Consider the following 14,275-nt stretch of genomic DNA (forward strand, 5'->3'; position numbering starts at 1 on the left):
TAGAAATACAATTGACTTTAACATATGGCATTTTATATTACTTCTCTAAGTGCCATGTAACAACATACCCCCAAGTTTAGTGGTTTCAAGAACAACCTTTATTATCTTTTGTCATTTCTGTGGGTCAGGAATTTTGGAACCACTTAGCTGGGTAGTTCTGGCTCAGGAAATTGAGGTCAGATTAAGGCTGCAGTCATATGAAGGCTAATCACCTTGAACTTCTGTAGGTTGCATATTTATGTTTTTTAATCTTTTCTAATATGCAAGACTCAACTTCCACATTTTGTTTCCTCTTGTGGCTCATTCTGGACCTTGGTTTTAGTCTGTTATACAAATTAGCAACCATTAATATCTACTGTCTTGATCTGTTTATCTCATTCATGGTTATAAAATGATGACATCCTAACTTATAACATTGCTTTGTCCTGGACACATATTAGCTTGAATACCTCCCTAAAGAGAAACTTTCTTTCATCAACTACTTGCCTGGTAACCATGAGATACAGTTCTAATTTGAAAGACAGGTTAAATGATTACTTCTCTTGTTTACCATTTTTCAAAATAATGAACTGGTTCCCTAGCATAATCCAAAGGGGACTGATAGATTTTTTTGAACTATGATGAATTCAAGGATTTAAACATATTTGGTATATTTCAGTCCACTGCAATTTTATCTTTACAGCTGCTCAAAATGCCTCATAGTTTGATAGGGCCCTAGCATTCTCTCTCTTCAGAGAAGGCAATGCCACCCCACTCCAGTACTCCTGCCTGGAAAATCCCATGGATGGAGGAGCCTGGTAGGCTGCAGTCCACGGGGTCGCTAAGAGTAGGACAAGACTGAGCAACTTCACTTTCACTTTTCACTTTCATGCATTGAAGAAGGAAATGGCAACCCACTCCAGTGTTCTTGCCTGGAGAGTCCCAGGGACAACGGAGCCTGGTGGGTTGCCGTCTATGGGGTCGCACAGAGTCGGACACAACTGAAGCGATTTAGCAGCAGCAGCAGCAGCAGCAGCAGCATTCTCTTATTACTCCTTTCTAATATGACAAGATGTTCTAGGTTCATATTGTATAGTCCCTTTATTGATATTCTCTTAAGACTCTGTACTGAGTTTCCTTTACTCTTCACTCTACATAACCTTCCCAGGGCAACAGAATCCAACTACCATTTTTTTTTTTTTTTCTGAATCCACACACTTCATAGATACATACTTCAGTCAGTAACGTTGGACAAAGGTAAGGCAGTTGAGAGGGATGGTGGAGGAAGAGTCTTACTGGAAAGTGCCTGCCCCAATTAAAGGAATTAAGCTTCAATAAAAGCACAGAACACTGATGCTTCAAGATGTCTTAGGTTAGCAGGCACCAGTTTGCAAACTGTTCTATAGGACCTGGCCCTGGTCTGATTTAACAGTAAACGTTGTGGAAAATGTTTCAGAGATGTTTAAGATTTTGCTGTTTTCCTCTTAGGTGTGCTGCTCATCTTGAACTTGTGTTGGCTTATTTTCACATTTTATAGGTGTGGATCTGTGGAAAGCCAGAGGTGTTTTCCATCTGCCTCCAGTGGGCTCACCCCTGAATTTATGTCTCTCTGTAGATACTGAGCTGCTTTTGTTTTTGGTTGGGTCCTGATTAGGCCCTTACTCCTAAAGATGTGGCCTGTTTCTCAAACATTATCTCAGCCACTTGCTCTCTCACTATCTGGGTGGTAGCTCAGTGATGTTCTTTGTGGATCCTTGACCACACCAAGGCCTCCTTCCTGATCAGAGCCTTTGGGTGTGCTGTTCTCTGCCTGGAAGACCCTTATCTCCACCTTTTACTTGGTATCAGTCTCAACTTTATCTCCTCAGGACTTTTTATAAAAAGCCTTCACCTATCCCCCCTGCCTTGCCATATTAGCTTTTTCTTTCTTAGAATTCATCATGATTTTTAATTTTTTACTTATGCTTTGTCTTCCTCAGTAGAACATAAACTAACTCCTTGAAGAGAGAAACCAATCAAGGTCAAAGAACAAGGCAGCATAGATTCTGCCTTTCTTTGAATTTGTTATTAGTTTGATTTTATATCTTAACAATGTTACTTTTTTTTTTTTTGCGTTCAAATTTTCTTTCCCTTGTAAACTCAGTTATGGAACAGTGAAGCAAAATTACATTTTCATCCCTTTGACAATGAACTTTAAGCAAGTGTCCTCAAAGATCTTACTCTATCATGTAAAATGATTTTTGGTCACTTTCGTAGTTTTAATTTCTCAAGTATATTTAACTCAACTGTGTACCCTAGGAGCTCGATACATGTTTAAATCAAATTTACGTGACTTTACAAAGCTATTTTAAAATACAATATAATTCCTTTCCCCAGTGAAAAACAAAACTAGTAGGCTTTTGTTACAAGTGAGCTGATTGCATCCTGCGCTGCCTTTAGGTAAGCCTTCAGCACCAAATTAGAAAGTACATCTTGTACTTAGTGTAGAAAGTGGTGGCCGCACAGGGACTGGCCTAGACTTGTCCTAAATAAGCCTTCAATTTTCAGAACTGAATCAGGTGTCCTGCGGAGAGACAGGAAGCATCTCTGCCTTGAGGCTGGAAGGTACTTTAACAGGCGCTTCAGGTGAGAAAACAGAGAAACCTGGGAGTATGCAGGATAGCATGTAACTTGGAATACTTGATCACTAGAAATGAAACGCACTCCAGAGACTTCCGGGGTGCAGGGGGGCGGCACGACGTGAGGACGTTACGTCACGTTCCCTTGTCCGTCCCGCCTCCTCGCCCCTCTCCGCACTGTGACGTTCCCAGGGAGGAACGTAGCGTAAACAGCGCAGGGCACTTCGGGAGCTGGATTGTTTCACGCAGGAAGCAGGCTCCATTTTAGCACCGCCCGCCGTCGCCATCTGTTTCCCTCCCCCCAACCCCTCGCCTTTCCCCCCCTCCCGTCTCTAAGCCCCAACGGGAAGGCTGGGCCTAAGCTGCGGGTGGCTAGAGTGAAAGGAGGGAAGGGGAAAAGAGAAAGGGAAGAAGCGGGGAGAAAGGGTGAATCGGGAAGGGTAAGTGTAGAGGCCACGGTGCCGAGCGCGCAGCCCAGCGGACGGACTGACGGACGCGCCTGTTTTGCTGCCGCGCCTGCGGCACCCGCGCGAGTCGCCTCGAAGCCGCGGCGGCGGTAGCAGCAGCAGCGGAAACAAGAGGGGAGCAATGGCGGCCGACAGCCGAGAGGAGAAAGGTTAGTGCGGAGAAAGGTGACGGGCGGAGTCGGGGCTCTGGAGCGGTCGCCCGAATCGTGGTCGTCATTGTAAGTTGGGGGTTGAGGTGGTTAGCTTGCTCCGCGCGGAGCCGGTCATGGAGACTCTCGGACTCACTGGCAAAGACCAGGCTTGCCCTTTCGTCCTCGGTCTCCACATGACCTAACACTTCATCTAGCCTTGGATTTTTTCTCTGATCCTAATTTCCTTCTTCACGTAACGTTTATCCGTCCTGGGCGCGGCTGAGAGAAGGCCTCTCCTGAGTTGCAGGCCCTTGGGTTTATTTCCTGGTAGTATTATGCGGAGGTAATGCGTATTTTCAGAACAGTCTTTTCTGTTAGGCTGAATTTCGAAAACCCTTAATGCCACGATTAAAGCTGGTAGTCTAGTAAGTAAGGATGTTTAAGACGTGGTATAGATAGATGATTAGTACGGGGAAATGTCGACAAGTAATTTCTGTTCCTGTTAAGTAGGCAGTGGCAGGAATGGCCTGTTTGGTTACATATTTACTTATTTTGGGAAAGGTAATGTTTGAAAAGATGATTATGTGGTTCAGGCCTGGTAGAAAAAATCTTGGCCGGTATTCTGAAAGACACACGTTTTGCATAGTTCTTGGAGGGTAACTAGGAACAAATGTAATTTATAGAGTCGGAGGGATACAGTTGCTTTGAAATTTGGGAGGAACTGATGTTGCCAGAATGAAATATCAGGTCTTTTGAAATACTGGCCTTCCGGGGCCTAGATGTAGATCCAGACTCAATACAAGTTTGAAGAGTGGCCTAGATTGGATGGTGCGTTAAGGTTTTTTTTTTTACAACCCAAAGATTACTATAATGGTTTTGGGAAGGATATAGCTGATTATTAAAAAATATATACATATATGGCCAGCTACTGCCCTGTGTTTCTCGAATCTACCCTTTTGTGTGGTGAGGGGAGCAATTTGTTAAATGGACTGTAGAGTCAAGTTCCATTATATTTGTGATCTCTGATTTTGCTCCTTAAAAGAAGAAAGAGTCAATGAACTGGAAAAATCAGTGAACTGTTCTAGGGAAAGGGACAACCTTGGGAAATGGACTGGGTGGGAATATGTTTAAGATAACTGCTCCTGGTTTAAGCAGGAGATGGTGACTGGGTTTAGTAGTTGAATTTTCCTTCCTTAAATGAGTCCTAAAAATCCTCTCCCCTGCTTTTGAGCGATCCAGAAGGAATGCAATCATGGGATTGATTAGGTTTTAGTAGTTTAATTTTCCTTCCTTAACGAGCCCTAAAAATCCTCTCCCCTCCTTTTGAGAAATCCACAAGGAATGTGATCATAAGATTGCATGATGTTAGTAAATACAACAAACTGCTTTTAATTAGAAGTATAGTAGTATTAAATAGATGATTTTAATCAGTAAGAATTAACTCAGTCAACGATTGTTTCAAGAGTGTTATCTATGAGCTGTGTGTGGGGTGACGGTTGTGGTATGTGAGATGAGCTAGATAAAAAATGAGTAAAACTCGGTACTTCTCAAGAGTTCATTGTCTCAAGATGAACATAGTTGTAAGTCAGTTATGGAGTAGACACAGTTGCACACGAGGAAAAAGAGTAGGTGCTATATTGAATTTTTTGCTTTGGAAATGGATTTAGAGGTGAAAATGTCTAACTACATGAACTTTGTCACTTACTGGGAAGTAGTAATGCCACCTAAGAGCAATACTTAGGATAAATTGTCCAGCTTTTGAAAGGCCCCACATTTGTGTAGTTTTTAAAAACTTAATTTTCATAATTCAGCTTTTTTCAAAATTTATGATAAAAGTGCTTATCTTATAGTTTAAGATTGTCTATAGTTTACTGGGAAAGCTAGGAGATACCTACTGGAGTTGCTTATATAATTTTGAAATGGGAAGATTTCTAGAATAGCTTACTTTGCAAATAAGGAAACTGAGGCCTAGGGTGTCTTATTTTCTTGATATTTGTCAAACAGCTGGAAAATAGCTAGAATTAGAATTAATACTTGACTTTATTTTCACATTGAACAAGGAAAAATGAACAGCTCAGTACTTACTGTCATCAGATGTCTTGAATGAAACGTTAAGAAATTATAAAGATAAGCCCTGTAAGAATCTTAGACATGCCACACACCTTAGGCCTTTCTTTAAAGATTCTATAAGTGGTGTAAGATCTTGGTAAGAAATGAGTTTAAGTTGCAAAAATTTGCTGTAAATAACAAAACAGTTAAACTTTTGGTCATAAACCCCTTGTATTATTGGGCTTTGCATATTAGCTATATAGTAAGCAGACATTACCTTGTATAAATGCTTATGTAATACCTGTACTTGAAAGCTCAAGCCTGTAATTGGAGAAATTGCCTGCTTAATTCCTGTGGTGATTATCCAAAATGGAGATTTGTAAGATGTTGAAATGTTGGTGGTATTATCGAACGTTATTTGCCATTTTTCTGTATAAACATCTTTGCATTTTATTTAAGTTCTTATAAAGTTCTTTCTGGAGAACAGTTACACAAGTTTAATATATCTAAAATGTGGATAATGAGGTACCACTTTAAAAAGTAACATGTTTTTTGCGTGTTACCCAACTGGAAGCTCCATGAGGGCCAGGAATATGTCTGTCTTGTTTACCCGATTCCTGGTGTACAGTAATTGTCTCAGTACCTTGAATAAATGATTTAGAAAATTGTAAATCGTTAGTTCAAGGTTGGACTTCATTAAAAACTATTTATGTGATATTTGCTATTCATGTCCAAAGTTAAGAGTTTCTCAGTTTATACATAACACACGTTCATGCAAATACATACAAATATGTGCATTTGGTAACACACACACACACACACGTCCTCACTCTAGGAAGTCTTTAGGGCTAGATAGTGTTCGTTCACTTTAGGGCTTTATAAAGCATAGAGTATGTTTGATAGTCCAATATATTTGTTTTATCCATAATAGAAGTAGGACAGAAAGCTACAAATGCTCTCCGTAGACTTCAGTTGTTTGTTTTTTGAAAGACAGGAAGTTTGGATGGGATGGGAAATCCAAGTCTCTTCTTTTAGAAGAATGACAATTTGAATGACAAAAAAATAACTGAGAGACTGGTCTAATCTAAAACAAAACAGAATGGGAGGCTCCAGGAAATGTTGCTCCATAGCCAAACCCTACCATATTAACTGAATTAAAATAACAACTGTAATGTATTGGTGCCATATGTTTAGACACAAAATGCACAATATATTTAACTGCTCAGGTTTTTTTTTTGTTTTTCCTCCCTTTAAATACTTAAGGTCTTAGTCTGAACCTGGATCCTGAAATAAACAGTACTCTGTATCTCCGGATCCAGAAGCTTCCAGAGTCCAAAAAAACAAACAAAAAGCGAACCATTTCTCAGATAAATATTATTTTCAACACTGGTATCCCTGAGTTAAGGATTGTGGCCTTTTAGGCCAGGAGTTTCAAGGTTGAGGTGTAATTCTGGTACAGTGGAAAGAGTACTAAATTTGGATTCAGAACTGTGAGATTTTATTCACAGTACTTGAATTCATTGGGCTTCTTTTTGGAATACTTGTTCCATACATAACCTTCTAAAGGTTAAAAACTACTTTGAAAGGCAGTTAGATTTTAAAGTTCCTGTGTTTATCTTATCCAAACAAATACTCCCATCTACAGACGACAAGCTTTGTTAACTAACACAGTTTTGAACAGGTTCTCTAAAAACAGTGATTTTTTTCTTTCTTTGTTTTGTTTCCTGTATTGTGGATCTGTATAGTTATCCCAAAACTCAGTTTTTTAATAGTTTGTGATGGTAACATAAGATGATGCTTGTTTAACCAGTGATGATAATGAAGTCCATGTATGAGCATCATACATTGCGAATGCAAAATGTTCACAGATGATTGTATTTCCATAAAGGAATCAAGCTAGCACCAGCCTGCTTTGTTTTGTTTTAAATCAAGGAGTATTTGAAAGTCAGACCATTCAAGTAAAAATCTGAATTTAGAAATCCTCTTGAAAATTTATAAGATTTGACAGGGTCTTGGATTTCGCTTAAGACAGTGAATCCACTGGAGTTGAGTAGACTTGTCCCCTGTAGCATTCCTACTCTTTCACAAGGTATCCTGTGTACTAAAAGTATATATGTTTGGTGTTCCTGTTACCTCAGTGTCTTGAATTGAACCATAAATTTTTTTGTAGTTACTTAATATCAGTGTTGTTTAAGAGTTAAGGGTATATGCATTCTAGGGTCGGGCAGATAAAATGCTTTAAAAATAGTGTGTGTTTGTCTTGGCAAATAGATGTGTGTGTGTGGCAAATAGATGAGAAACAGTGGAAACAGAGGCTGACTTTATTTTCTTGGGCTCTGAAATCACTGCAGATGGTGATTGCCGCCATGAAATTAAAAGACGCTTGCTCTTTGGAAGAAAGCTATGACCAGCTTACACAGCATATTAAAAAGCAGAGACATTACTGACAAGGGTCAGTACGGACAAAGCTATGACTTTTTCAGTAGTCATGTATGGATGTGAGAGTTGGACTATAAAGGAAGCTGAGCGGTGATGAATTGATGCTTTTGAACTGTGGTGTTGGAGAAGACTCTTAAGAGTCCTTTGGACTGCAAGGTCATCCAACCAGTCCATCCTAAAGGAAATCAGTCCTGCATGTTCATTGGAAGGACTGATGCTGAAGCTGAAACTCCAATATTTTGGCCACCTGATGCAAAGAACTGACTCATTTGAAAAGACCCTGATGCTAGGAAAGATTGAAGGCAGGAGGAGAAGGGGACGACAGAGAATGAGATGGTTGGATGGCATCACCGACTCAATGGACGTGAGTTTGAGAACTCCGGGAGTTGGTAATGGATAGGGAGGCCTGGCGTGCTGCAGTCCATGGGGGTTGCAGAGAGTCGGACACCACTGAGCGACTGAACTGAACTGTGTGTGTCTTAGTTGCTCAGTTGTGTCTGACTCTTTGCGACCCCATGGACTGTAGCCCACCAGGCTCCTCTGTCCATGGGGATTCTCCAGGCAAGAATACTGGAATGGATTGCCATGCCTTCCTCCAGGGGATCTTTCCAACTTGGGTCGAACCCAGGTCTTCCATATTGCTGGCAGATTCTTTACCATCTGAGCCACCAGGGAACCCGTATTTAACACAATAGGTAATGGCAAGTACGGAGAAGGCAAGGGCATCCCACTCCAGCACTCTTGCTTGGAAAATCCCATTGATGGAGGAGCCTGGTAGGCTGCAGTCCATGGGGTCGCTAAGAGTCGGACACGACTGAGCGACTTCACCTTCACTTTTCACTTTCATGCATTGGAGAAGGAAATGGCAACCCACTCCAGTAGCCTTGCCTGGAGAATGCCAGGGACGGGGGAGCCTGGTGGGTTGCCGTCTATGGGGTCGCACAGAGTCGGACATGACTGAAGCAGTCGAGCAGTAGGAATGGCAAGTATTGAGGTAATAGAGAATAGAGGGATAAGTATGGTCTATGTTCAGGAAATATTGGTAAATACCCTGATGTAAAAAACATAAAGCTAGATTGTCTCATGCACAACTTTGACATAAATTACCTTGTGTGTGTCTTTACCAAAGACTGTCAGGACTGCTCCAACTGGTAGTTTTCAGGTAAGAATCTGGGCCCCTAGGGAAATGGCCACCCACTCCAGTGTTCTTGCCTGGAGAATCCCAGGGACGGGGAAGCCTGGTGGGCTGCTGTCTGTGGAGTCGCACAGAGTCAGACACGACTGAAGTGACTTAGCAGCAGCAGCAGCGATCAAATAGTCTTTTTTTAAAATGTAGAATATATGTTCTTACTTTAAACCCTTGGAGCTTTCAAAAACAAAGCATCTGTGAGCTAAATTCATTCTTCAGGCTCTTAGTGTATAACTTTGAATGGATTTGAACTTTAACTATAAATGGGAATACTGTTTGTGTTTCATTTGAGTTATTTTGTTGCATCGACACATTGTGAAAAATTCATTTTTTGTTGTGACTTTAAAAGGGTGTTTTTTTTTTTAAACACTCTATATAGATTTCTCAAAAAATAAATAAAGCACTTTAAATACTGCATTTGAGGGGCTTCCTTTGTGGTCCAGTGATTAAGAATCCACCTTGCAATGCAAGGGACTCGGGTTCAATCCTTGGTTGGGGAAGATCCCACATGCCACAGAGCAGCTAAGCCCATGAGCCATAACTGTTGAGCCTGTGCTCTAGAGCCCAGGAGTCTCAACTGCTGAGCCCATGTGTTGCAGCTGCTGAAGCCCTCACGCCCTAGGGCTTCTGGTCCGCAACAAGAGACGCTACCGCAATGAGAAGCCCATATGCCACCACTCCTGAGCCCAAATTCTAGAGCCTGTGCAATGAGAAGCCACCACAATGAGAAACTAAAGCACCACAAAAGAGTAGCTCTTGTGCAGTGAAGACTCACCACAGCCAAAAAATAAAAATAAATAGATCTTTAAATAAATAAATTCATCTAAAAATCCTATTAGGAAATGCTGCATTTGAGTTATATTTTATATAGAATTCTTAACCAGGCATCTGCTAACCTTTGTTCATTTTATTGCTAATATTCTTATGGTGCTGCTGTTCAACTACTGTGATGAAATTGAACATGTGCATATCACTGTGCAGAATAATGTTAAATTTCAGGATAAAACGAGTGATTTAAAGTATAAAAGAAGTCACACTGGAGAACCAGTGGATGCTACTTTCTCTTTTCTTCCCCCAAAAGATGTACCAGGGGTAGGTTAATCTTTCATAGTGGTAACTTCTGAGATTACTAAAATAATCCTTTATAGCTAATTCATTTTAAATTAAAAACATGAATTAAAATATATACAATGTGTACGTTTTCTAGCCAATGAATGGTCATAGGAAGCAGTTAGCTTTATAACCCAATATCGTTATTTTAAGAATACATCTTAACATTTATAATTAAATAAGCAAAACTAAGCAAGTGGTGATAGTTTGGATAACACCTTCCAAGTATTTGGAACATTTCTTCTACAGTAGTTGGAGTCCCTGGCTCCTCTCTTTGAACCTGAGTAGACTTTTATGACTGTCTTGGAGTAAAATACTATGGCCCTTTTTCTTTTGGGCTGTATTAATGTATCTTTAGAGCTCTAAACCACCATGAAAGAGGTTGACCTATGCTGAAGCTGTCATGGTAGAGGGTGCCATTGAAAAGCATGGCCTAGGAGCCCCAGCTGTTTTGAATCTACCCAGCCAGCGTGAATAAGCAAGCCTTCAGATGGTTTTAGCCAGCCTTTAACTGCAGCCACATGCGAGACTTTAGTTGAGCCTCAGAACCATAAGCAGTAATAATAAATGACTGTATTGTTTTAAGTCACCAAGTTTTGGGATGGCAGGTTAAATTTACTGCAATAGTCAGAATATTTATGTATTTTTGTTATTGAGAAAAGATTTTGTTTTATATTTAGGACTATATTTTGTGTATCATGTACCCTAGTTGTTATATTAATGCAAGGTTCAGGAGGGTCAAATACCTGCCCCCCCGCCCCCACCCCAAACAGTGATCTTTTTATTCTAATTGCCTCTTACCAGAGGTGAAGAAACTGGAGCTCAGATTGGGACTTCCCCAAAGATAACTAGCTCTTAAATGATGACCTGGATTTTCTTCCTTCTAAACACAAATCTCGTGTGTATCATATTTCAGCAAATAAAAGATTTCAGTGGTGGAGAAAAGTAACATACAATCTTTTATATCAGGGAGTCAGAAAATAATATTTTAGGCTCTGTAGGCCTCCTAAGATCTTTGTCATATATTCTTTTCTTTTTTAAAAACACAACCTTAAAAATGTCGAAACCATTCTTGTCAGTCAAAAATAGGCTGTGGGCTGAATTTTGTCTTGCAGGTCTTAGTTTGCCAATTTTGTGATAAAACCAGTTACATTTTTGTTGTCATAGAGTATAAAATGGGTAAAAATTTATAGACATCAAATGAGGATATTGTGGTTGAACTTAAAGTAAATTTAAGATGCTGCAATGTTTAGGATACAGGGCTTTCTGATGCACTAATTTGAAATTAATTACTAGTGCACCCAACCTTTCAGTGATGTTTTGTGGTTTTGTTTTCTTACACTTTGTTTAAAGGTGCTTCTATTGTTTACATGTAATTTAACCATATATTTAGAAAGCCTGAACTCTAGACAAGTGAATTTGCATAACTTGAACTTCTGAGCTTCTATTTATCTGCAAAGCAGTCTAAAATATAGTTTATGTGTGTCATGTATGATGTGTATGAAAGTGATAAAATGTTAGAAAAGCAAGTATTGATTAGTATTTTAAAAATTTGTAGATACTTTCTAAAACTGCAACTAATCTTTGGATTTGTCTAATAAAATTATTGAAGTTTTTAAAGAGAGTAGTACCCTTTTTGTAGGGAAACCATGATTTAGGCATGTCTGAAATTTAAGTTGATATAATCAGCTTTACAGTATTTCTTTCTGTGTTAGATTTAGCATGTATAAAAGTATATAATTTCATGTGACTGTTCAAGCTTTTGGGTGGATATTTCTAATCAAGAACTAGCAATTTCTTGCAAAGATTTAGGTAGCACTGTATTAATTGTCTTACTTGCTGTCATGTCATAGTTTTTATTTATTTATTTTTTCTTTTTTTTTTTAATTTGGAGGGGCGGGAGGAGGAAGAGGAGGAGGTTGGAGGGCGCTGTTTTTTTGTTTTTTTTTTTTCTTTTGGTTCTACAGATGTCTTATCTTTCAGGATTTGTTGGACCCACTTTTTTACTGACTAGAGAACTTTGACCCAAAGATGGCTTAATATCTGAAATACATGGATTTCTAAAAATCAAATTATATGTTTTTATTTTTTATTTATGATATAGTATCCAAAAATTGTGTCTGCACTGTTCAGGTTTCAAGGGGATTTTCTTCAGTGAAAACATGAACCCAGAGGATGAGAGAAACCATTTTGGCTTACATATCTTGATTTTCAGTAACATTAAAAAAAAAAAAAAGGAAGCAGTCCATATAGTATATATTCATTTTAGAAAAATAGTAAAGTACAGGTAAGCATTTTTATGGCTCAGGGAAATGAGTTACCATTCTATTTCAGGCATATGTAATTTTCAGTGTTCTAAGTAGCAACTGTGGCTCCAAGTACAGAAGATTTGTTTTCTGTATCCTGTGTCACCTTGCTTTTCCTCTTATTTTACCTACATTATCTGCTTTAGTTCTCTTCAGTACCTGATTTCTGTCCCTCTTTGGGGAAATTTGAGTTATATCTAACCTGTTCAAAGACCTCAGGTTAATAAACCTTGTTATACTTTGAATGGGCTTTGCTTTTTGGCTAGAGCCATGGGTACAGTTGTCCTGTCTCATCAGTTTTTATGATTTTATACATCTTGTTATGGCGCCTTAAATTTGGAAAGATATTTTTGGTGCTTGTATGCGTAGTGTTTAAAACATTGACCATTAACTTTAGTGCCTTATTTGGGGGGAAGAAAATCAAGTTTAAAGTAGTAAATACATAATTGCGTATATTTCTAAGAATTTTTTTGTCCTTTTAGGATGGGGGAGGGTATAAAGGAGGGTGGGATGATGAAACTGAGTTGTAAGTTTTCGTGATCATTGAAAGTATCAGTTACAGTCAATGGTTTCTTTGTCTGGACAAGTTACACTTTTTATAGTCCAAACCAGCATCACTAATTTTCTTCTTTTAACCTGCTTCGATGTTATTTCAGACAACAGGATAGCTGTAGGGATAGTACAGAGATTTTTTTGCTTTTCAACCACATTTCACATGTTAACATTTTTTACCATATTTGTTTTTCTAATTCATTCACACTCCATCTTTTGTCTGTTGCAGACATGATGCTTCTTTGGTCCTAAATACTTATGTATGTATTTTCTAAAAAGTAGAATTCTCTTTTACTTAACGGTAGTACTATCAAAATCAGGAAATTAACATTGATACTTGTAGTCTGCAGACCTTATTTAGATTTCACTAGTTTTTCCAGTTAAGTCTCAGATCATGTGCTGTATTGCGTATCTTTTAGTCTCCTTTAATCTGAAGTGTTTCCTTAGTGTTTGTATTTCATGATATTGATGTTTTGGGATGACTCTAAATTTGGGTTGGTTTTGTATTTGTTTCCTTATGTATAGGTTTAGGTTTTGCATTTTGCATAGGAATATTGCAGAATTGTTCCATGAGTAGTGCGTCATACCAGGGTCCATGATACTGATTTGATCCACTGTGGGTGATGTTAACTTTGATTACTTGTTTAAGCTGGAGTCTGCCAGAGTTTCTGAATTGTAAAATGGTAATCAGTAAGTATTTTTCCCGAAATACACAATCTTTGATAAATATGCGTGCTGTCGCTTCAGTTGTACCTGATGCTGTGTGACCCCATGGACTGTAGCCTGCCAGGCTCCTCTTCTCCATGGGATTCTGCAGGCAAGAATGCTTGAGTGGGTTGCCGTGCCCTTCCCCCAGCGATCTTCCAGACCCAGGGATCAAACACACATCTCTTCACATCTCTTGCATTGGCAGGCGGGTTCTTTAGCACCACCTGGGAATCCCTTTGATAGATATGTTTATTTAAAAGTTATGCACCTGTATTATTATTTTTTTTATTGTGCACATTTTAAAGCAGTTGACAAAAAACTAGAGATGAAAGGATGATGCACAAATAAGTTCTGACTTTTTCTTTTTGTACCCCAGTATATATCCTTTCATACCCTAGTATCATATCCTCTACTTTGTATGGTTTTATAGGAATTATTCTGGTGTCTTGATCCTGAAATAAAAGCTCCTTAAAGGTTATGTTCTCATACTTAAATAGCTTCACAGTAAGTACTCAAAAATAAATGCTTAATGGTAATGATTTTTCCCCATTACTTTTTAATTTCCTTGCTTTCAGATGGAGAACTTAATGTTCTAGATGATATTTTGACTGAAGTACCAGAACAAGATGATGAACTCTATAATCCAGAGAGTGAACAAGATAAAAATGAGAAAAAGGGTAAGATTTCTGTTTATTTTGTTAAAATAACAGTGTACGTAGAGATAAAT

The 14,275-nt window shown here is 38.8% G+C and overlaps 1 protein-coding gene across 5 annotated transcripts in view; it reads left to right on the top strand.

Moving 5' to 3' along the window:
• The first annotated feature begins 2,766 nt into the window (after positions 1–2,766).
• Positions 2,767–14,275, top strand: part of YTHDC1 (YTH N6-methyladenosine RNA binding protein C1) — a 38,428-nt gene continuing 26,919 nt past the window's right edge. For all 5 annotated transcript variants that reach the window (XM_055588702.1, XM_055588703.1, XM_055588705.1 and 2 more), the window contains exons 1-2: positions 2,767–3,213; positions 14,124–14,225. In XM_055588702.1, coding sequence (XP_055444677.1) covers positions 3,186–3,213; positions 14,124–14,225 — 130 coding nt within the window. In that variant the 5' untranslated portion in view covers positions 2,767–3,185. The remainder of the gene's footprint in view (positions 3,214–14,123; positions 14,226–14,275) is intronic.

Source organism: Bubalus kerabau, chromosome 7 (genome assembly GCF_029407905.1).
Source record: "Bubalus kerabau isolate K-KA32 ecotype Philippines breed swamp buffalo chromosome 7, PCC_UOA_SB_1v2, whole genome shotgun sequence".
NCBI lineage: Eukaryota > Metazoa > Chordata > Mammalia > Artiodactyla > Bovidae > Bubalus > Bubalus kerabau.